This window comes from Telmatherina bonti (assembly GCF_933228915.1).
Source record: "Telmatherina bonti genome assembly, chromosome: 18".
NCBI lineage: Eukaryota > Metazoa > Chordata > Actinopteri > Atheriniformes > Telmatherinidae > Telmatherina > Telmatherina bonti.
The window spans coordinates 22,613,778-22,639,099 of record NC_136616.1 but is presented as its reverse complement, the minus strand read 5'-3'; the positions used below and the strand labels follow the sequence as shown (position 1 = coordinate 22,639,099).

Below are 25,322 nucleotides of genomic sequence, written 5' to 3'. Positions count from 1 at the left end.
GAAACCCGATGCTGATAAATAGCCGGATAGGTGCTTTTACAGACTAAAGTCACAAAGATGTCACTCAGCTTTCATATGAATTTAAGATAACAAAGTTATTGTTTTTTGTTTTGTGTTTCAGGTGGCATGCAGAGAAAGCTGTCTGTCGCCATAGCTTTTGTAGGCGGTTCAAAAATCGTCATTTTAGATGAACCTACAGCAGGAGTGGACCCCTACGCCCGCAGGGGCATCTGGGAACTGTTGTTGAAGTACAAACAAGGTATGGGTTCAGTGTTAAAATCTTTGAAGCCCCCCCCCCTCCGTCCTTATGTTTGTAGAATTGACTGGATGCGCTCGGAGCACATGTTTGACCTGCTTCAAATTGAGAAACTTTTTCCAAACCTAGTGCTGGCTCAGGGTAAACTTTTAACTGGCAGGGCTGACATGTATCCAATATGAGAGTTGTTAAGATTATGAAATATCTTCACTGGCTGAAAGTTTTTCTTTTTTTTTTTTTTAAGCTTTTGCTGCCAGAGACACTCAATTGAGGACAGAGAGAAAATGTGATTTGTGCGTAAACAGATAGAAATAGAAGTGAAGACAAGTAGCTTTTATTGACAAAGTCCCCAAATGTCTGCTGCATTAGTCAGTCTGTCACTCTCTGGCCTTGTATGTGTTGTGGCTGCAAGTGGCTGCAATCAGGACATGCACATTATGAGCACTTTTTTTTTTTTTAGCAGATGTTTAATAGGCACCAAGTGACATCCCACCCTCACTATGTCATTAACATCTTCCTCACTCTAATCAAGCCTTTTCACTCCAGTTGGGAGCTGCAGATAACTCTGTTATAATGACATCCTAGCTGGTGGAATGACTCATGTTTTGCACCTCTCTGGTCTTATTTGAACCTCAGTGTTACTAAGGATTGTTAATAAGCAAAGAAACATTTAAAAAAAAGCTACACGCAGACTACATATATGCAAAAGCTAAAGGCTGGATTTGTATTTAATGCTGCAGTTCTTCACAGCTAATTAAATGTGCAGGTTTTTCCACACAGACAGGTTGACCCCGCGGCCCTATGTGGGTGTGGTTTTGATTAAATCGTGTAGGAGCACACACTGCTCGGTGTCAGCTCACACTCTTGTCTTAAAACTCATCGAGCTGCAAAGCAGCACGTACATACGCATGTTATTGGAGCTGAAATTGACACCTCGTTGTAGGTTGGAGATGTATATCTGTCTCCTCATAATTAGTGGCTGTTAATCAAAACTGCTAAAATGGTGACATGACGGTGTTCTGAGTTTTGCATTCATGCTGAGTTTTATCGCTTCCTCTGTCACATTTTGTTTGAAAATTACAGTGGAAGGTCAAGATTTTAAGTAAAAATGGGCCAATTATGATTTTTTAATTATTATCCGTCATTGAAAGTTGATGACTACTAAATTACCCCACTCATTATATTAAAGAATAGGCCTTGAGGATGGTGTTAACATAATGAATTTTACACTTTTTGCCAACTGCGTTTAGCATTGCTGTGCTTTAGATTATGATGTGCGGCTTCATTTCTTTACCAGACCAAATATCTTCACCAGTTTTTGAGCTTTTCCTGGAGCACTGGGACCATAGATGTAATAGTAACGAAGTAGAACTACTTCACTACTGTACTTAAGTAGTAAAATGTGGTATCTCGACTTTATTAATGTATTACTTTTTCTCTCCTACTTCCACTTTTACTTCACTACATATTTTGGATTACTATGATACTTTTACTCCGATATATTTTTATTGTCTTGCGTCACTATTTGTTACAACAGCGAAAAAAGAAAAAAAAAACACGATGGTAATTTATTTAAATCCATTGTACTTGTCAGTGAGACTTCGGAAGAGGGATCCCGGATCCAAAGGGACACTTACCATACCATACCATATTTATTTATGAAGCACTTTAAAAACAACATACAGCTGACCAAAGTGCTGTACAGAAACAGCAAGTGAACAAAAACCGCTTAAGAAAATAAAATAACAATAAAATGGTAAAATAAGAGACACATGAAAAAGAACAGTTAGAAATAAAATACAAGGACACATGACAACTCAGTCTTGCTATCCACTGCAGGGGAATCAACAATACTAATTACTTTAGTTTTTGCAGAAATACTAGCTTATAAGTGGCCAACTTGCCTTTAGTTGCCATATTTTATGGGGGAAAAAAAACATTTAAAGTATACTTCCTAGTTTAAGAAGGGAAAAAGCTATGGAGGGGAATGAACACACTTAATATGTGTGTGTTTTGTTTTTTTTTTCACGGATGTTCCTGTTCATGTACTACTGCTCCAGCAAAAGGATTTTTGAATGTCAGGGTCAAAGTTTGAAATCTTAAACAACATGATATACAAAGTTTAATGTGTCTTGAATAACTACACAACACAATGAACTACTTTTACTTTCAGGACTTGAGTAAAATAAACTACTTGTAATACTTAAGTACAAAAAATGTTGAATACTCAAGAACAATTCAACTTTTATTCAAGTAACTTCATTCATAGAATACTTATACTTTTACTTAAGTCTTGATTTCTAGTACTTTATACAATGTCTGACTGGGACACACAGCTCTACCATCTGTTTTATGAGCCTTTTAATGCCTTTCACAATCACATATCACACATATATATATATATATATATATATATATATATATATATATATATGGCATTATTTTGACATGAAAACATACTTTTCCTCTCACTTACAGAACTGATTGTTTTGATAGCTTGTACCAACAGCAGTGTGGTAAGTTTACACAGCAACATTAACTGTGTTTAGTAGGATGTTCCTGGCGCTGAACTTAATTCCCATTGCCATGGTAATGGCAATGCCAAGGTAATGCACAATGTTTGTACTATAAGTTCGATATTGAAAATATCAAGTCCTGCAATCCTGACTTGATTAAATCTTTCACTTGAAGTTTAATTTTGTGACGAAAAAGATGCAGTTAGAACAAGCAAGAGCCCTTTGTATTTTCAGAAAGTCAATATATTCACACTGATGTGGAAAATATTCACAAAGATTTTTGCAAATGTCATGAAAAAAAAAAGGGTAAGGTCTACCTTGACAATAAATAATCATTTAAAAAATATATTAGAACTATTCCAATGAATTGGCAGTATGATTGCATCTTTTTTTTTCTTTTTTTTTTAACCTTGGATACTTTAGTGAATTTAGAAAATCCAATTTGGAAGTTTATACTCAGCTCCAGTCATTGCTGACTCTGAATGCTGCAGCATGCAATTCTCTGTGATACATAATGCATTTCTTCCATGAATATGTAAAGTTGAAGTCAATGTAGCAGTACAAATGGTGTCAAAATCTGTTTTTTATGTTTCTGTGATAAAGGAGGAAAAAATATTTTCTGACAAAATGAAAACATGTTCAGAGTTAAAGCTGTTCAGGAAATCAGAATGTGGAGAAAAGAACATCCCACTAAAGCCTTTTGGATATTACATAACTTACTGGCACATCCACAGTGGTTTTATTCTTCTGCAAATAGGTGTACCGTAGCCTCATGACAACACCAACGCTGTGTCTCAGAGCTGCACCGGCTCTCAAACATTCATTTGTTACTTTTAAACCCTTCTTTGTCCAAATCTTACTGCAAACTCAGTTCCATCTGCTGCCTATAATGCAGTGGACAGGTAGTAAATAATGCCAGAATAATCTTTAAATTTATTGATCTGAATTGATTGCCACTTAAAGCGGTTAATACAGCCTGCTGCAATAATTCATCGTACAGCCAATGTTCATAATATCTGTCCAGCCTTTTTTTTTTTTTTTTTTTTTTATTTTTCCTCAGTGAAATCCATTTCCATCAACATGATTTAGTGGGAAAAAAGCTAAAAAACAGAAACCAGTTTCCCGGCTCCACTTTGCAATTTACCTGAACACACCCAACTCCATTTGATATATTACTTTGTGCTATAATGCGCTGCAACGCACTATAAATCAGAATACCTTTGTGGCCCATCTGCAGTCCAAACACATTTATTTTTCTACCTACACTTCTCACAGATGATGCAGTGGTTTCTGATTTTTTGCTTTTGCACATAACAACCCCAAGAAGATCATCTCTTAAGTTTGAACGCTTCATGCAAAATGAGCCAGTGCAGCCAAACTAAAACCTCAAGCAATCTCCTCAACCCTCCCATTTCATGAGCATTGCATATATTTTTCCCCCCGTATGCTAAATTAACCGGGTAGTGGGCGTTTATGAAATCTTTGCTTTTTTTTTTTTTTTTTTTGCTTTTTTTTTAGTTTAAAAAGAGCAGGTACCACATTTGCCAGACTTAGAATAAGGCAGCATTACTTAACTGGAAAGGGATGGATTTAGCAGCTCTGCTGGAGGCAAGGTGTGCATGCAGGGGAGAGGGGGGGAGTAGAAATAGTTGGCCAAGCAAAATGGCTGCTCAGGCCCCCCGTAATGACCTCTGAATATGTCCTTGTACCTGGCACAGTGTGACCTATGAGAATAAAAAAAAAAAAAATAAAAAAAATACTGTGCAAAAATAACCAGGCTCAGCACGTTGCCTGACTCTTTACAGTAAACACTCACAAATTCAGGGTAGACTGTGGCTGGATTATTCTCATACCTCATTTGGTGATACGCTAACTTGCAGATGTAGAGATATACTGTGAATACTTCTAATTGATTTGAAGGTTTTGTTAGTTTTTAAAACTTTTAATTGATTGTTAATCAGAACTCTGCAAAATTCTCAGGTCTACTGAAAGAAATGGTTTTCATCAAACCCAAAAGACCCAGTGTCTACATAAGCCTTTACAGAAACTCAAAATATAACCTTTACCTCGCTTTATTTTCATTTGTTTTAGTATGTTTTTTGCTTATCCGTGTTTTTAATGCATTTTTAATTTTTATCTGATGCATTTTAGGTTATTGTGATCAGCACAGTTTAAAATTACTTTTTGTTTTTTTCCACATACATCATCTAATCATTCCTGTTTCACTTCTTATTCTTCGCTTGTATCATACAACAAAATCTAAGATTTTATTATTCATCATTTTTTAGGTCTATTGCTAAGCAAGTGCATTACAGCTGGGGTGGGACAGGGTAGGGTGCTAAGACTGTTTTTTATAGTTTGTTTTTGCATTTGTACATTTGTAGTTTGCACTGCATTCATGTGATAAAAGAACTGACTATTAAAAGAGATAAATACTTTTATAAAAACAACATATACGAGATATTTGTTAGCTAAATTAATGAACAAAATTAAAAACAGTCAGTTCAATGGTGAAACATTTAACACTTGCACCAGCATGGCTGAAAATGCATCTTTAGAATATATTTCTCTCAGGCCTGGCGTTTCTGATTAAAAAAAAGAAATTAATAAATCCCCTTAGAAAACACAGATCTTGTTTATGAATTTATCTTTTAGATAAGTTTATTTTTCTTTAGTGATGGTGATGGGTTAAAATTGTTTTTTGTTTTTTTTCTTTTTAACATGGCAGGATCAAAAACCACACCAGGACACCCTGATAATGTTTTCATGCAGGTGTCAGAGAGATGACCATGCTGTGACTTCATTACACTTTTAGGCTTGTTTTTATGCTTTCTGGGGTATGTGCTAATTAATATGTGTAATCTGATACAGCGTGATATAAAAGGATTAGAACACCTGTGAATAATCTTGCAATACACGCTGAATTTGTCATTGCAATTGTGTTCAGTTCAATGCCTCTCAGATCAAAGGACTCAGGGGAACAAAAGGTAGAGTGGGGATAAAATACAAGCTCCCCGTAGAAAAAACTGGAAAGAAAGCTCTGGATGGCCTTTATCATCATTTCAATTTGGTCCCAGATTCACGCCCACACGCTCGTCTTGACTTTGCTTTGTTGCCATGCCGATGATAAGCATGAGTAAAACACACAGAGGAATCAACACCAAGAAGATAAGTGACTAACATGGAGGGACAGATTGTGATATTGGCCTCATTTGAACAAGTCTGTGCGCAGCTGTCGCTGTGACACTTGTTGGATAAAACAACGTCCAGAGAGAAAATGTGTCGGATATACGCATAAAAGAAACCGCCGACATTAGATGAGTCTGTCTCTTCTCAGGTCGCACCATCATTCTGTCAACCCACCACATGGATGAAGCAGACATATTGGGTGATCGTATCGCCATCATCTCCCATGGGAAGATGCGCTGCTGCGGCTCTTCCCTCTTCCTGAAGAAATGTTTTGGCAGTGGCTACTACCTGACTCTGGTCAGAGATGGGACTCAGAAGATGACAACACAGCGACATGGCATAATAAGCAGTCAGGACGGAGAGAAACAAGATGTAAGTAAATGTGGTTTCTGGTTAGATACTGTATTTTGGTTTTAAAACCTTTACCTTTGATTTAGTTTATGTGCACATTTTGGAAGAGCGCAAACATGGTGTATTGCTGTAATCTTCCCACATAGCAGCAGATTGTCTCGGCTGCTTTTCACCATGTGGTTCCCAAAACGTTAGTTTGCTTCTGAATGAAATAGTAATAGTTGCAAAAATTTGCTCACAATGAAAAAGGCTCATCTCTAGTAACAGTACAAGCATCTTTTAGCCAAGCTGATGAACATCTGTCCCAGTGGTTCAGCAGTGAGATGAGATGACCTCCAACCAGAAGGTCAGCTGTTTCATCCCTGCAGCTGCTGGGGTGTGCAGTTGTGTCCTTGGAAAGGACAATGGACCCAACACTGACCCCCATGTTTGAATCTGTGTCCTTGAAGAAAAACAAGTGTTTTATGCACTTAGGGCTGCGTTTTTGCATGTACTGAAACTCACTGCACACCTAAAGAAAAAATGTACAATTTAGTAATAATGTGCTCTGAGGGCTGTAGCTTTCAAAGGTGGAAAATGACGTGTCTGCATGTAATCGGTACATCTGCCACAATGAATATGCAATAATGGGTGTTCACGCGCTATTTTGTGTCGGGAGGATGAATGTTAAAATGATTAATTTATATGTGGTGTCCAAGTTTAAATGCAACGTTTTGCTAGTTGGTCACAGTCATTAGGTGTCCACACATTCTGCAGTCAATAGCTAAGGGATAACATTTTTTTTTCCCCTTCTTAGCTAGAATCCTTCAAACAATAGCATCAAATGATTGTGCCCATGTGCAAAATATCTCTGGTCAGTGCATGATTCTTTTATTTTTTTAAAAGTCTTCTGTTCTGTAATATATATAAATATATATAGCTCTCTACTTTATCTTCTCATTAAAGTAACTACATAATGAATCTTGTGCAGAGTTGTACAGGAATTGTTCTTTTCGTCTTGATTTGCCTTCATTTTCACACAGCAGGAACCTCTTTTCGGATTTATTATGAAATGTTGCTGGGTCTGACTTTCTGAAATACTCCTTTTGTCTCTTGCCACCCACCCATGTACTGATCTGTGTTTAGTCCCTCCCAGCAGGAGAATTGGCAAATGTCTCCATTCTGGATGATACTAATTGTTACCTGGGGAAAAGGGTAATTCTTTCTTTTGCTCACCAGTGATGCTTTGCACATTTAGTTTTAATCTATTGGAGCAAATGAACAAGATGCACTTGTGCCAGCATGGATAGAGCTATTACCATTAGTCTGGAGGCTGTTTGAAGTGAGCAGAGTAATTTACTTCAGATAAAAGACACATGCACACACCTGTATGGGAATTTAAAAAGAAAAATATCTCAGCATCCCAAGCTGACTATTTTTGTAGAAGACCTTTCTAAAGTCATGATGATCATCTTTATAATTAATTTACTGATGCCAAAGTGTTCGTTAAAAATGTAGGGATGGTTGTAAAGTCATTGTTCAGATTCTACAGTTTCCCCAGTTATATGTATTTACTTTCCATCACATTTTCCTTCACAGGTTGACTACATTAGCAGCTGATACTTGCATGAAGCATCATTTAGACCAATTAAATAAAAAGTTGTGGGTGCTCTTTATTTGATTAATGTCTGACAGGAGTTGTCAAGGAGGCACTCTTCATCATTCTAAGTGGTAAGGCATGATAAAGCCTTTCTAATCCCATTCTGATTAACAGGAGACAGACCGTCCTCCCAGAAGCAGCCCAGACAAAGGCATCGGCAGTCAAACCTGGGACAGCGCCGATCCAACAGGTACAAACTCTATCCAAGTAGCTGTCAGACAAATGCCTTTCTGAGTTGTAAACAAACATTTTAGCAAACACCAACTCGGGAATTCACAAATTCCCGAGTTGGTGTGAAAAAACATGACAAACTGTCATCTTTCATTAAACTTGTGGACAGCTCAGAAACAAGGAAATTATAACCTCAGTACAATAACTAAGTACAAACCAACCTGCTGCCTCAGAAGCTTCATACAATGGCAGAATGATTATGAAGGACTACTAGTGTTTTATTTTAGCAACTTTTTTATACCTATTTATTTGTTGGATTTCAATTACAATTACATGTTTTTACATTATTATTATAATTTTTTTATAATAAAAAAATTATGGGGGGGGTGGGGGGAGGAGCCCTCTGTCATTTTGAGCTGTAATTTGGTCATCATAAGATTTGCTATGAAGAACAATCTTGATTATAATTGCATGAAGTCATTAATCTACTGTAGGTGTGAGTGACTTACTCCATCCTGCTTTTGAACAGTGTCTTCAACATAGTTGGATGTTTGCACCTAAAGACTACTGTCCATTTTACCCAATTTCCTTTGCTATTCATATTGGGTGAAATTACAAAAAAAAAGAAAAAAAAATACAACAAAAACAAAAAAAGAAAAGGTTTTAGTGGAATTCATGCCTGAACCAAAACATTTTAATTTAGTATGCTGCTGCTGGGGACATTTACACATATAATGTCTTCTTTCAGTGTCCTTCTGTGGTGATACATTCTGTTTATCCAGTACCAAAGGCAGCAAAGCACCCCCCCCCTCCAGTAGAAACTCATCTGTTTGCCCCAGCACAGAACCAGCCTTCTTGATTTTTTTTTTTTTCAGGTTCGTTTAGTAAAAGCACATTAGACTTTCTGCAACAGCTCAATAGAAGATGTGCAACAGATTCTGGTGCAGAAGCTTTGCTTCCTAAAGAAGTAGAGGCTGGTCTGTCCCTTCCTTTACATGCATGTGTTGCATTTCCAGTCAAGTTTGCTGTCCAACTGAAATCCCAGATATTTGTTTTTTCCATCACTTGCTATTGTTATTGTTTCTCCGATAATTGTCTCCATATTAGTCCACTTTACTCAGCTTCTTGTCCATCGGTGATGAACCCCAAAACTGCAGAGTAATAAGAGGATTTCTGCTGATGACAGGACACAGAGTTGGATTGGAAGTCTTATTTGGACAGTGTGAAGAGAAGTGGGGAGTGGCTTGTCCCTTGTGGTGCTCTTGTATTGCTGACCACCTTCTTTGACACGTAAACTGTCAGTCGCAGAGTAGTCTGTTGGTGGTTATGTAAGAATCCACCAGTCTGCACAAAGCTTCAGCTTTTTCAACAGGTGGAAGATAGTAAACTTGTTTGTTTTTTCTTTTTTTTTTTTTTTTTCTTCACCTTTTGGACAAGAATTAGTTACCAGTATAGAAACTGATGCACTGTGCTTGTTGGCCTTTGCCGGTTGAGCCCCTCTTGGTTGAATGTACAAGTTATAACAAGAAGTTCAGGTTGTTCCAGGTCAGTCTGAAGCTTTTGAAATGATTTGGTGGATTTTTTCCACAGTTCACACCATGCAGACTTCCTCACTAAGCTGTTTAGCTCCAAGCCCTTGAAGAATCCCAGCAGTCTCGTGGCTGAGACGCTTCCTGATAAACGGCCTGAAGCAAACACCTGAAACGGGGCTTTCATTGCTGTTTGTTCCTGATTTAAAGCCTTTCAGTATGATTATGTCATTTGAAAAGATGACATTCTTTTGTCTTCTTTTGTCAGAAATTGTGCTAAGAATGCATCTTACTTTTATATTTTCATGTTGCCATATGAGAATCGGTTTCTCTTGTTTTTGTTGTTCCGCTAAATCAGGCATGTTTCCTATATTTTCAATCCTTCTTGAAGATGTTCAAAGTTCTGTACAAATATAAATGAAGAGGAAGTCAAGGAGTTGAGAACATAGACATAATAAGAATAAATTCATGCTTCTCTGTTATAGGCTAACACCGGCACTCCAGCAAAATGTAATCACAAGAAAACTTTCGGATAGTATTTACTAACTGATAAATAAATTTAAATTGGCCCTGTGATAGACTGGCAACCTGGCCTCTCACCCAATGATTGCTGGGATAGGCTCCAGCCTCCCAACAACCCTTAATTTGACTAAGCAGTTAAGAAAATGGATTGAAATCTAAATCAGACCTGCTTTTTCACTCCGAAAGATAATACAAATAAGCTAGAAAATGTCATAAAAGCAATCATGAGACAGCACATTATTCTTTATCTTTTTACAGCGGCACACTCTGACGCACACCCTCTCACAGACACACAAATTTTCAAATAATTCAGTCCGAGGTGTAAAGTAGATCCATTTACTTCTTCATAAAGCATCAAGCCAGCGGTTGTTAAGCTTCAGTAATTATGTATGAGAGGTTCGGGATCAATAATGGATGTGTTGTGTTCTGCAACACTGTGCGGATTGATTCTCGCTAAGCCCCGGATTCAGAATGGATGAGGCAGAGGAGTCATGTTTACTCAGCTACACTGTTTTTAAATGTCACGTCATGGGATGCGTGGCGATCCCTTTGTGTTGCACGAGGTTTTTGAGAAGGATTTCATCGCTAAAGCCACGTTGGATATCATCAGTGAGTTTTAAATCTTATGATCTTTAAAATATTCCATCTTCTCCCCTGTCACTGTTTGCACCACGCTGAAAAGCAAGTTAATCCAAACGATGAGCAATGCATGCAAACTTTTGCATCTGGCTTTGCGAGTTACATTGCGGTTTCTCTTTGAACAGATTTGACAGGCGTGACTCAGCTGGTGCGGTGCCATGTCCCCGAGGCGGTCTTCTTGGAGAGCATCGGTCGAGAAATCACTTTCATTCTGCCCTATAGCGGAGCCAAAGATGGGACCTTTGCCACGCTCTTTGAAAAGCTCGACTTAGCCATGGTCGACCTAGGCCTGACAAGCTATGGCATCTCTGACACCACGCTGGAGGAGGTAAACTCAACATAGCATTGACTGTTTGATGGATTTCTGTATTCAAACAAAACATATGTCTGAAGTAAACAAGCAAAAGCTGCTCTTTTTTCCTCTTTAATCACTTTTAATTAAACCGTATTGACTGACAACATAATCTCTTAAACATAAAAATCCTTTTGCTTCTCCTTCATTAACTATACTTTATCCCACTAAAAGGCCACATGAATAACATTTTTTTTAAGCTGGTTTGTAAATCAACCTATTTCACACTCCTTTATGTAAGAAACACGCGTACATTTCAGCCACCTGGTATAAACCACACCCCTCTGCTTAATCTATTCATTTTCAGTTCGGTGTTCTATTTATCAACACCATGACTGGCATTAAACCTAACTTATTCTGAGAGTTTCAATGTATTTTCAATGACCTCTTGTGGTCAGGTTCAATACTGTTACAACCTTGTGAAGCAACTTTGTAGCTATAACACTTTATTTACAAAGTTCTAAAGCAAACTGGTCTTTATTTTCACACAGCTCATATTTCAGCTGCTTGCATCATGTTGTTGTTATGACTTTTTGATAATTTTCCAGAATGCATCGGCATGATGACACTGTCTTTTTTTCTTTTTTTTGTTAGTTTGTTTAGAGAAAAGCAGAATTTTTGAAGCATCTCCTGGACTTCGGCTTTCATTTATAAGTTTTTATATGAAACTAATCTGCTGGATTTGAAAGAATTTTCACACCCACAGAGTGCTGACCTATTTTTTTTTTTTTTTTTCCAGGAAGTAAATGTGCTTGTCGTAAAATTGTCATCGCCATTATACACATACTTGGTAAACAGTCTTGTTTTTTCCCAAGCGGATGCTTTATGTTTGCCAGACAGGCTCGTGTCGGATCATAAAGCCGAGTGACTGCTGGTAAATGCTGTTCATGTAACTCAGACATGCATGAGACATTCAGCCTGCAGGAAATGTGAATAATTCCTTTTGAATATCTCAAATTCCACGGTGACATTTTTTTTTCCCTTCATTTATATTCTCTTTTGAAGTCCAATGCACCGTGGGTGGACGATGCAGTGATTCTTCAGCGACATAAGTACCAATAACACAATAATAACACAAGCCAATGTAGAAGTTTGTTATAAAATAACAGACTTTTGGTGGTAAAATGACAAAAAAAAAAAGACATTTTCTTTATGTAAAGTTATATTTAGTGTGACATAGGTGGAAGCTCAGCATGCACAAGTGATGCATGTGACATCTGAAATGTGAAATGCCCACAAATGGGGAGATTCAATAATTCAGACATATGGCCTGCATTAATAAAAAGGACGTTAACATGAGCTCATCACACAGAGGTCACTTAGCAGGGGTTTGAGTAAATATTAGGATGCTAACACCGGAACTAACAGGTATCACTGACGCATGCTGTCACATCACTGACTCTACAACTCGGCCGCAGATTTCACTACAGCATCCTTAGCTTGCTGTCGGCCAGGTGGTGTGCTTCAAATATGGTGGGGAATAGAATATTAATCTTGCACATTCTGTTGTTTTTGCAGATATTCCTTAAAGTGGCAGAAGATACTGGGGTGGACACAGAAATTCAACGTAAGATGACAAAATGCTTTGCAAATATGTCGATTTGAGGTAAATACACAGCGATGCATCCGGTCAGCATCACTGAAATGGTTCGGTTTTAACATTTTCTAGCAGGAACAACTATATTCTACTGTCACTCCTTCTGCAACTGAGAAAAAAAAAATTCCCAAAGTTGAACAGAATTCATGGTCATCGATGTAGTTCAGCAGTGGAAAAAAGTTGAACAAAACAAAAGCAAACAAATAAAAAAAACTATCTTTACCTGTTGTACATGGGAAAACTAAAAATCAGTGGCAGGCAAACCAAGGTCCATCAGAGAAGAAAGGGTAGCAGAAAAACAAGTGGCAAGCGAGAGGTTGCCAGATTGAGGAGGATAAACATCAAGTAACCAAAAGGAAAAAAATAAACAGGATAAATTAAGGATCTGACATAAACTTGTGAGAAAAACTTGGACTTTTAAGTATCACAGGAATAATCATGTTCGCAGAAACAAGTGTGTTGACTGGAACAAGTAGCAGGTGAGCTGAATGGCAACTGGAAAATAAGAAAATAAAGTAACTGGGAATATGTGATGGATGGGAAAGGTTACGGTAAACAAAAAAACAGATCTAAACAGACTAATTACTGAGGCCATGGCTGCACAACCAGTACGACTTGTGTGGCACTTAATACAAACTCTTGCAATTGTGTTTGTCCTGACTGCTTAGTTTAAATGCTCAAATAAACATTAACTTCAGTGAGTGGCTGACTCTGACGGCGAATCCTGCACGGCTATCATTTTTCTCCATCACCATTGTGTTATACCTTATTTCAAGTCATCCGATTTCCTCATGTCTGAAACACCTGAGTTTGTGTTTTTACACGGCACGGTATGGCTTCATGCGAAGCAGGAAGCTTGTCTTATTGTTATTTATATCCCCAAATTGGGTCAGGCCAAAACAACAAATCTTATTTGTATTCCCACAGCAGCAAAGGAGCTGGTGGTGAGAGACTACAAAAGCAACTCCCGCCGCGAATCCAAGAGAAACAGCATTGCCAGCGCTCACAGTAAAACACAGCACATCAATGGGATAAACGGCAAGTCCCTCCAAATTATTAATTCCTCTTTAATTATTGTTTTCTCTTATACCTATAAGTATATATATATATATATATATATATATATATATATATATATATATATATATATATATATATATATATATATATATATATATATATATATATATATATCGCTATGCAAATGAAAATATATTTTACACAGGCTTGCTGTTTTTCTTATCTTTCTTAAGCACTTTGTATTACATTTAGGTTTAAAAAGGGGTTCTGAGAACTGTTGAAATAAGTTTTATGCAAATTTATTTATAGATTTGAATGTGTCCAATCATACATAATATGAAACATTTTTTTAGTATTTATGACTTATTTGAGTGAAAACTTGGTCAAATGAGCAATTTTTGGCTTCCAAATAACTCCTGCTTTTAAATTTTTGTTGCAGGAATAAAGGAAAAGTTCACAAGTAAAGTGGAAGGTAAGGACAGTATTTTAAACTTGCGACTACAGCAGCAGTTTGTCTGATTTAGTATCAATCTTCAGGTGGTTTTCAAGTAATAATTGTTTTTCACAAACAAAACAAAGAAAAAAAAACTAGCATTTATTTATTTGATAGTAGTGGTATTATAGAAAACTTGGTATTGCCACTTTTTTATTTTAATGTACTTTCCAATATTAAGAAGTGGGAAAAAAGCTAACTTTGTACAGTGACAAATGAGTGAGTGCAGAAAGCAGCTTTAACATCTGCGGTATATTCGATCAGCCCATTAGTTGGACTGAAAGCCATGCTTGAAAAACCATTTACATATATGCAGAAATGATGAATAACTCAACCAATTTCACACCTTCACCAGACTCAAAGAAAAGCGCCAGCGTCAGTGGAAGGGGATCTACGGTCATCACCGGATGGAAGCTGATCAGAAGGCAGTTTCTGGCACTTTTTATCAAGCGCTTCCACCACGCCCGGAGGAGCCGCAAGGGACTCATTGCCCAGGTAATGGCCTCCGTCTGTCATATTGATGAATTGAAGGCTCATACCAGTATGGTTACATGGGAGGATCAAGTTAGGATTGTGTGAAATACATGTTGACTTCCAAAATCAGCAAGTGACACATATGATAGAGTGAGTTAATTTAAACTCTGAAGGGAAAAGTCATCCATCTGGATGGAGTCGATAGTTGTGGAATTTAAGTTGTTGAAAGAGAAATCTGCACTGAAAGCCGGACATAAATTTTTAAATGTGTAAATACGTGTCAGCGAAGTAATCATCTTCGCCTAATGCGTTATGCCAAAAGACTCTCAGGGGACAAAAGTGAGGGTTTACTGCCACTGAGGAGGAGGTTTTACTCTTCGGTTTTAATCAGTCACATTCTCACTCTCAATATCTGGGAGCTGAAGTTTTTCCGTTTTATATTTGCCCTTTTGAAAGTACAACACATTGGTTGCAGCCTGGAAGCTGTTGACTCCGAAAAAGCGTGTTCCTCTGGCGTCATTGAGCGGCCTAACTGTCACCTGGCTGCTGTGATTGGCACAGCCAAGGCAACATGACACTTGTGATTTGTTTGTCCTTCATTTTACAGTGTGCTCCTAACGCGTTCCCATTAGCTACGTATTAAAAGTGAATGCACAACAATTACGCCGACGACAGCCTTCTATTAGCTCATTAAGCGTACGTCTGTATTATTTTGCTCCTTATAAACATCATTTTCAGAAGTCAAAACTAATAAAGAAGCGTAATTTCAACGAGTCCAAACCAATCTCAGTAGGTGGCAGTTTTTAAGACACCAAAATCCCCCCCCCACCCCTCAACTTCAACTTCGCTGCTGTGCACGAACACCTCGCACTGACACACATCAGCCATCATCTAGATTCATATTGTGTTTGTAAAGACAAGCGACAACATCATTTGTGCCACGTGCTGCTATGCTGAAACTGAACTGAAGAGCATTTTCATCTGTGTCTGTGAGCCAGTGAGAGGTAGAAGGAAAGAACAGCGGTTCACCTTTGAGAGGTGTATGGGTTCCCTTTTGTAATTTGCTGCAGCACCAATCCCCATTAGTCACTGTCAATCTCGGACGTCCCTCTTTAGCGGGGACGCAGAGCAGGATAGCAGGATAAAAGTGGCAATGTGTACGTACCAGGTTTCACATTGTCTGCAAGGGCACATCCACTGCTGTAGTCATTTAGGTAAAGCTTTTTTTTTTTTTTTTTTTTTTTTAACCCCTTTTTTTTTATTGCCAACAGCTCCCCGTTGTCAGCAGATATGATTGTGTAGTGAGGTAATCTCCTCAAATGTAAGCAGTTATGGGAATATATAATACGTTCTGGCATGAAACACAAAAAGGAAATGATTTATGAGGCGAGAAGTTGGTGTAAGGCTTGGCAGTGTCAGAAACATGGAGAAATTGTCATCAGTTAAGTTTTGGTCAGAGAGTTGAAGAGTTCTGGTGCATAAAAAATCGCCCTGAAAGCAGCATAGCTTAACAGTAGCATGCAAATGTTCATAATTCCTGTTTGTGAGTGTGTGTGATAACAATCAAGTGGTTTCAAGTTGACTATATTTAAAAAAAAGGAAAAAAAAAACATGCCCTGTTTGGACTTTTTCTGTTTCTTCTTCCTGCTAGAAGCTTTTACTTCTACAAGCATGGGCCATCCTGCATTTACTGCTTTTTGTGAGGCCAACCCACAGTTTTCCAGTAATGCGTAGGCCTTTGGACTCTGAGGGTCATTGTGATGTGAACTTTGAGGTCATTTTTTTTTTTTTTTTTTCCATGTCGAGATTTTTGCAGCTAATGGTGTGTTGTTTGCTTTTATGAGGACTGAAGCCAGTGAAATGCTCTTCAGCTGGCTGTTGCACAAGCAGACGACGTAAGCAATCCATTGTCTTTTTTTCAGGTTTAATTCCACAGGAGCCATTTGCAACCTGCAGTATACATGCTCAGATGTTTATTGGCAAACTTTTAAATGTTTTTTTTTTTTTTTTTTGGAGCTGCTGATGGACTGGCAACCTGGCCAGGATGTGTGCTGCCTATTGCCTACACTGGTTGCTGGGATAAGTTCCAGCTTTCCTGCTGCCCTGAACTGGAATAAATAGTATAGAAAATGAACAAATGTTCTATGATCACTCATCCCTTAATGTCCCACATGTGATGCTGTAAATATTTGTAGCACCACCACTTGTTGCTGCCAGAAAATTCATGTTAGACTTTCATTTTTTTTTTTTTTTTTGACAAAACTGATATTTGTAGGCGCCAGAACTTTTGCATGCTATTGCATATTAAGGTTCAGACTACTTCAGATGATTTCTTCTCACAGCAACATGATTAATGAGGGATTCTTTTGTAAGACTGAAGTTCCTGTATTTTCTTTGCTGTTATGAATCTGACAAAAACTTTCCTGTTCGCTACATTTTGTCTCAAGGCCGCGAAATATCACAGCAATAATGCTAATTTACAAATGCAGTCACAAATGCAATTGCAGAGAAATAAATTGCTCTTATAAAAAGAAACATTGGTGTAATGATAGCATTGAATTTGCAAGGAAGGAAATAAAAAACCAAACAAAAAAAAACATCTTAATCAGGTTGGAGTGTTTTTACCCACTTTGCATATAATCCCATCCTCCTATTTTAAATCCCCACTAAACTTGAGAATGCGATAAACTCATGCATTGTTCATGGGCGTGCTTTGGCTGTGAGCATAATGACTTCTCCCTGCTTTTTTTTTTTTTTTTTTTCCCCTTCTCTTGCACATTTCTCTCAATGGCAAAAGCACCAGCTGTCACCTGCAATTACTGCTGAGAAATAGGAAATGAAGGCAAGAAAGAAAAGGAGACCAACAGGACGAGAGTAGTTCTTTTGTGCTCGACCACGGAGCTTTTAAGTCTCATTGCCGTTCTTCATCTTTCCCCCAAGCACGTTTCCACGGCCTTTGCTGTGGTGCAGTAAATTTAGGATTTTCATTTGCGACATCTTGAATTGGCCAGGCAAATTGCATGTCCTGCAATTAATCAAGTGTACGCGAACCTCCCCCCCCTTTGCTGCCAAGCGTAGCCCAACCTACAAATGATTAAATAGTAAAAAATATCGTCCAGTTTTGCCAGCAACCTATTTGTCAGCTCTAACAATGCAATGAAAAAGGGGATTACATGATGGGGGGGACAAAAAAAAAGGCGGATTGGACAGGACGGGGGGGGGGGGGGGGGGGGGGGGGGGGGGGGGTTTGGGAAAGGTGGCACCGTCTATTGTTTTTCCTTTTTCGTAAATAATAAAAGACAAAAAAGAATGACAACGAACTAATTACATTTGAGTGGCCAGATGATGGTGGTAGTGTTGGAAATATTTAATCAAACTCATAAAGCATGCAGAGAAGCCTAAACAAGTTGGCGGGGAGCATATTAATGTGCTGACATTATTACATTTGTCCTGGCTTATTGTTGATTACATCAGCTGTTTTGCATTCTGCAGCGTGTAACGACACTACACGGGCTCCGAGTAATGAAATTGATATCACTTACATATGTAAAACATGCATCCATATCACCGTGCAGACATCTCAGGAAGATGACACAATAATCCTTTCCTTTCATAAAAGAGGCTGCTTATGATTCTTTCTAAATGAACTTCTCCTTGTGTCACATGAGGGTCAAAGGACAAAGAGTTTGTTTCTAAAATGACAATGGTAAAAAAATGTTCTCCTTTTATTATTTCACCAAAAAGTTTGAGAAGTAGTTCAAAAAAAAAAAAAAAGAAGAGTATAACTCTCACAAATATGATCATAAATACTGATTTGTACATTTCAGTGCAGGTATACCACATCTCTGTCATCTCTTGTCCTAATTACTTCCCAGGAATTTATCTCATTTCAATTGATCTCTGTCAAACTTTGAAGTTTTAGATGTGACTGGATGAACATCTTAACGGAGAGTTTAATGAGGTGTTTTTGGCTAAATTTGTCCTCCCAGGTGGTCTTGCCTGCTGTTTTCGTGTGCCTGTCTCTGATCTTCTCCCTCATTGTCCCACCGTTCGCCGAGTATCCAAGTCTGGAGCTGCAACCCTGGATGTATGATCTGCCTCAAACCACCTTTTATAGGTAAGCTTTGTGTTGCAACATAACATACTTTGGACTGGTATTTAAATCCAATTCAGAACAGATTTTATTAAGATTTTAGAGAAATCCAATTAAAATATACATATAATTTACAGTATCTTAATATAATAGCAATACGTTTATGGCTCCACTTTAAATCTACATAGTTTTTTGTCAGGAAAAGATTGTCTTGCACATGGTGTTCTGTTACTTTAAGGCAAAGCATGTCTCTGTAACCACATTGCTCAGCATTAGTGTTGCAACATCAGCCTGCAACACCAAAGGAAAGTTAAACTTCAAAGACAAGAAAAAAAAATCAAAACAAAAAAAAAAAAGATGTCATAGATGTGAATTTGCTGTGTGTTAGTAGAAGGCTGTTACATTGCTGAGGTCATCAGTCTGGACACAGTTTTATCCTTTGCTGCAGCTTGATATCAGAGTAATCACAGAAATAATTGCTGAGTGAGCGCCGCTTGTGGTTAGTGGACTCGAAAGTCCAACAAGAACAAACTTGACTCATGCACAAGTGCTCTGCAGTAATATGCACCTCTGCAAATTGCCATACCAAAAGAATATCTGAATAATTCAAATATTATTAAGTATAACGCTTAGAATAAAAAAGAGACTTCATATCAGCACATGTGCACATTTTGCTGTATATGACAGTTACCTGTAAGACGAGTGACGGGGATTATTTTCCCAGTGTGTTAAAATACCTCGGAAATTGCTGCAGTATAGGCTGTCAAAATATATGGTTAGAATTGCCGTTGGATTCTAATACACCTTGCTGGTTACAGCATCTGTCTAAACGTCAAAGTAAATCTCTGCTTTTTTGTGTACAACAAAGCCCTTGTTGCTTCAACAGTCTGAAGGCATTTTATTGCCCTTCAAAGCACTTTGGAAAATTCCCTTTTAAGGATGTCAGTACACAGTATATGGAACCTTAAACAAATTCATCAAGACCTAAATTCTTTATGTATTTATGTATTTGTACACTTTTATGAGAAACACAAGCCTGTAAGTAAATCCTCATTTGAGTTCTCCTTATCTTAAAAAAAAAAAAAAAACTTTGATACTTTAAAGTACATTCTCATAGGTTTCATATCTTCAAAGCGAATTTAATTCCTCTTATTTTACCTCAGTGAAAGGCATCATGTTGCGTGCTAAGTCCTTCTAATGCTATGCTCATTGGACCATAGTGCTGTCATCACCTACACTCAGATGCTCATATGTAACATATGCCATCTCAGCCTGTTTGTTTATACTGTATTTTTTTTTTAAAAAAAACGTCATGGTGAAATGTGTTTTCTGCAGGTCAGTCTTCTTGTGACTAGACAGGCATTGTGACCCATGACTAGTGGAATGTGAAAGTGGTAACCGTGTAGATTTTTTGCAGTTGCCAAATCATCTCACCATAAAGCCCAACACATAGCCGCGTACTTTGATGTGTAAGAAGAGAAAAAAAAAAAAAAAAAAATGCAAGTGGGAGTAGACCAGTAGAAGTGACAGAGAGGGCATGACAAGTCATGAACTTGAACTAGCAATCTGTTGCCTGAGGGTCTATCAGTTAGCGCCTTCTGCCATCCTTTCCATCCTCATTCATCTTTGTGGCCAAATAAACGCGACACATGGACAGCGACCTTCTTGGCGTAGCAACATGTAAAGACACAGAAAGTTGACATGCTGACGAAATTAAAATTTGATCTGCATCTGTCAAATTTGTCACTCTCTGTAGTGCTGAAATATGTTCTCCACTCAGAGTTTGTGTAATTCTGCTCTTAGTGTCAAATCCTTTCTGTTTGCTTCCAAACTCAGTCAAATGTCTTCAGTAAAACCAAACAACCATCACATGTTATGCTGTACTTAAGACTAAAGCAGTTCTAGAATCTGCTCAGCTACCTACTGAAGTTAACTTGTATATCATTTACAACGAATTTTGGAAACGTATGAGATTTCCAAAATCCTATCTATGAATAAGGCATTTAAAACTCTGGGGACGCCGGCATCGTTGTGTTTAATCGAGCATAGCTGTCGAACCATATAAGATAGAAACTTGCTTTTTTTTTTTCTCTCTTAATCGGGAGACTCCAGGCTTTCAGACAGTTCCTGCATCACTGTAGCCCATTCATAAGTGATACAGTGTTGTGTCAAAATAGGTGTTCCAATCAGAGCCTTTGTCTTTGGCGCATGACACGTGTTTGTCCAATTAGAGCCGATGATGCCTCAGGAAACGCCTCCAAACAGCGTCAATCACTATGCATCGGTGTCATTAGCAGTCGGGAGCTGCCTTCCGTATTTACAAGGCCGATAAATTATGAAAACAACAGCTTTTATGCACGCATACCATGTCAACAGATGTATAACAGATACAGTGTGTACAGCTGACAGTGATTTCAGAAAGCTGCGGTGCTTCAGTTCCCTTCAGTACCTTTAGTCATGCTTCAAAATTATAATACTCTTTATTTCAAGCTAAGGAGCCTCATTTCCATAGCAGTTTATGATATTTCAATTGAAAAAAAAAACAAAACAAAAAAAAAAAAAAACAAGGTATAGGACATTATGGGGCATTGAAAGGTGGTGTTTATTAGCATTTAAACTAAAAAAAAAAAAAAAAAAAAAAAAAAAAGTCAGGTTTATTTATCTAAAATACCCTTGGTCCCCAGAGGGTTAAGATTCAATCTGAAAGTTTTAGAGCTTCTAATTGACTAGTTTTAACCATGTGACTGACACATAGACGCTGCTAGAGGCCAAACCTGAGCAATGCATTGACTTTTGCTGTGTTTATCTGTTGAGGTGATGCATTTGAAACCTGCAAGGATCAACATTTCTTTTAAATTCCCCCTTCTGAATCTTTATCTTTAGCAAACATAAGACATTTGTTCAGAAAAGAAATTAGCCTTAACATTATAAAAAGTCCATTGACAAGAATATTGTTCGACGATGCTGCATTCCTCGTGCATTCCATGGGATCTGTGCTCTGAGCTTGAAAGGCCATTGATTACCCAATTTAGAAGTCTGAGCTTCAAAACCTGTAAGTAATGACTAAAACAGAGCAGAGCTGTGTTATATAGCCTTCATTTGACTTTCCTCCTATATTATCTTAGTTCTTCCTTCTGTGAGCTATTCATTAGTTCCACCGTTTCCGTGTATGTGCACAAGTCTTCATTTTGAAGCCATCCAATAGTTTTATTATCTTAAATAACATGGTAACCCAGCCATTGTTAATTGCAAAACAGATGGCTGCACATAATCCATTTTTACAAGCAGACCACTTCAATCGCACTCAGTGGTGGCCAGGAAATGACCGTGTGACCTTCATGGAGACGCCTCTAAATGAGACCATGAACGCTGTATTACTCCAAATGGTCGGCTGGGCTGTGGCCACTGCTGGCTGGAAGCCATCGAGATGGTCTTTATGAAACACTGTTTTAACTCCCACAGTACCCTTAAGATAAAGAGCAGAGAGTGTGTGTAGAGTAATGAGAATAGGAAGATTGTTTAAATGAGGCGCAGGTCTTGGATATCTACAGGACACTGGGATAATAATGAAAGGCTGTGAAGAGCCTATATGGTACAGGGATTTTGTAGTAGGTTGGTGTTGGCACTACCTTGCACGAGCGAAGGCAATTAGCTGTTCTAATGCAACGGAGAACACTATTTCAGTAGTATTATAGATTTTCATGTTTTATACCCAAAGCCAATGAAAGGTAAAAGGTGCCAATAAACTGGACACATCTTATCTCTTTGATAAAAACCATCCTATTAATATGGGAGCTGGTTGTTGTTCTGCTGCTTCTAGTTTGCAGTGACATGCAGCACTGTGATCAAGAAAAATGCAGCATCTATACACCACCAGAGCGCATCTTTCATTTGTTTTGAGGCCTTCATGAATATCAAGAATTATTCCAGATCTGTGTGCATAAAAACTCCTGAAGATTTTTTTTAATGTGTAAAATGGTGCAAATGGAAATCTACATCAGTTGCAAAGCAAAATGGATTAAATCTGTTTCAGCAAGTTTTAAAAACAGATCCCAAAGTGCTTTAATAAATGAATAGAAAGTGGAAAGCCACACCTTGTGTATCAATTCAAGTCTCATCCCTGTGCTGCGCGGTTTAGTGTGGTCAGTTAGCGACTGGAGCTACAGTTGTGGAGCAGATGATACTAAAGCCAACTGTGAAGTATGAGTCCTCAAGGGAAATTGGTTGAGAAGCACTGGATTAGAAAATGTGTGAAATCTGACAAAAATTTGAATGTTAATCATCAAATCTGTAAAATTCTTTACTTATTTTAATTGTTAAACCATAATCCAATGGATTACATTCCTGATTATTGAAAGTATTGGATGTTCAATAAAAAAGTGCCATTGCAAATGAAAGATGTTTTAATATCAGTAACGTCTAATATTATTCATCATGTTGATTCAACTGTTTAACTCCAAATTAATGTTGTTGTTTTTTTTTTTAAATAACTATATTGATTGTAACAGATTTGCTGCTCCATACAGTGACAGAAACCTACAAGCACCATGAGTCATTCAATGTGAAACTGCATCTAACCTCAATATATTTCGATTAAATTTGGAATATTTACAGCAATGATATGCCAGAAAACATGGAGGTGTCACAGGTGGTGGAAACTTTGGTCAACAACCCCGGCTTTGGGACACGGTGCATGTATGGAGACCCGATATCGTGAGTATTTTTAGTATAAAAGAGATTAAAGAACCCAACACACATACGTTTTCCAAGTTGTGTTGGTGTAGTTCGAAGTTAAACATTTGTGTTTTGGTTTTTTCTAAGAAATTCTGCATCAAAAAAGAAGAAAATAACAAGGACATGATCATGCTTTCCTTAATGTTTTCCTGCAGGAAATTACCATGTTCCTCCAGAGGTTCTGATTGGTTCACTCCTCCTGTGGACCAGTCAATCAGTGACATCTTCCTCAACGGGAACTGGAGCATGTCTAACCCATCACCCTCCTGTCAGTGCAGCACTCCCAAGCGTACAATTATGTTACCCGACTGTCCACCTGGCGCAGGAGGTCTTCCTCCACCACAGGTTAGTCTGTGACTTTTACAGCATCTTCCTTTTGCTAGTGCAGCCACTTCATTTGTGAAGTGCTATCATCTGTATATAAAAAATTTTTAAAAAATTAATGCCCCAGAGTTTGCCTGGGGTTCTTTGAGCAAAGCAGGGCTACTGGTTTTGGTTGGCTGTGTAGCTATTTGGTGAAAATAGACACCAACAAGACAGATACTGTAGAAAGAAAGAGTTCAATGATGTAAATGTAAAATAGAAAATATAAATCAGTGACACATCTGCACAATGAAAATGCTTATCATGGAAACTTTTGGGTTGCAGTGTGAAAGTCCCAGTCAGCATCATTGTGATTCAGAAACATAAAGGTACTTACTACCAGGGAATTTCCATTGCAACGCAATATGGAAATCAGCTTTTTGTATTACTTCTTCTTCTGTGAAAATATTGTGCATGCATAAAACCAAAACCGATTCCAGTTAAGCATGTTGAAAATTTTCATAGAATAGTGATTCAACTAGTTCCACATCATCTGTGATTAGACACCGACACTGTCTCCTTTGCCTCCTTCAGTTACTGGACAGCTTTATGAAAATGTACCATCCCTCTGGACATTTCACTGACAGCAGTACCAGCATAGACTTAGCAATGGACCTCACCTTTTCTGCTCACATCACACAACCTGCACATCTCACCCACCAGAAGTCAATACCAATTCTTTATAGGCTATTACTTTAACAATATACATGGCAAAATGCAGCCGGGGCAAATGTTGTGTGGTCTGAGCTGAAATGATGTGATCCAAGCTGAGATCGATGGATGACTTAGGGTACCCCGCATCACTGCCTCGCAGCCATCACCTACTGACTGAACCAATCATGATACAAACAGAAACTGTCGTCTCATTTGGAGCTGAATGATATGCTCTGAGGTCTCTCGATGATAATGAGAAATCTAAGGCTTTGAGAAGCTGCTGCTGCCACTGCAATGTCATTTTTATTAGAGTTGGCATTGTCTGTTTATACAGGCGTTGTGGCATGTGCCTGCATTTTAAGAGTATTGGATTTGAGCGTCTCATTGGTAACCTTACCCGAATCAGTCAATATTTCCTTCCTGTGGGAGACTCTTTTCGTGGTTGAGAATTGGTTTGTAATAGCTTGCCTTGAGCCAGAAAGAGAAGAAAAGCAAGACCGTCTCGTATTCCAAAACCTTGAAACTTGGCTTTACGAGTGCATCACATTTGAAAGGTGAATTAATAAACTGTTTTGCACTTCATTCCTTTTATCAAATACATATTTTGTTGCAAGGCTTGCTGCTTGTTTTGCACCACTAATGCATGAGTTTGTGTCACCCTGTGAGTTGGGATATTTCTCTGCTAAAATGCAATCGTACACAGAAAAGCTTTTTTTCAATATTTTATTTT

At 38.0% G+C, this 25,322-nt stretch overlaps 1 protein-coding gene across 1 annotated transcript in view; it reads left to right on the top strand.

Moving 5' to 3' along the window:
* Nucleotides 1-25,322, top strand: part of LOC306769368 (phospholipid-transporting ATPase ABCA1) — a gene marked incomplete at both ends in the record, with an annotated part of 181,952 nt that overhangs the window by 70,079 nt on the left and 86,551 nt on the right. The window contains 11 exons of the mRNA XM_079257951.1: nt 122-259; nt 6,110-6,333; nt 8,066-8,141; nt 10,938-11,140; nt 12,683-12,731; nt 13,689-13,799; nt 14,221-14,253; nt 14,630-14,769; nt 18,738-18,865; nt 23,456-23,554; nt 23,731-23,920. Of these exons, the coding sequence (XP_079114077.1) occupies nt 122-259; nt 6,110-6,333; nt 8,066-8,141; nt 10,938-11,140; nt 12,683-12,731; nt 13,689-13,799; nt 14,221-14,253; nt 14,630-14,769; nt 18,738-18,865; nt 23,456-23,554; nt 23,731-23,920 (1,391 nt within the window). The remainder of the gene's footprint in view (nt 1-121; nt 260-6,109; nt 6,334-8,065; nt 8,142-10,937; nt 11,141-12,682; nt 12,732-13,688; nt 13,800-14,220; nt 14,254-14,629; nt 14,770-18,737; nt 18,866-23,455; nt 23,555-23,730; nt 23,921-25,322) is intronic.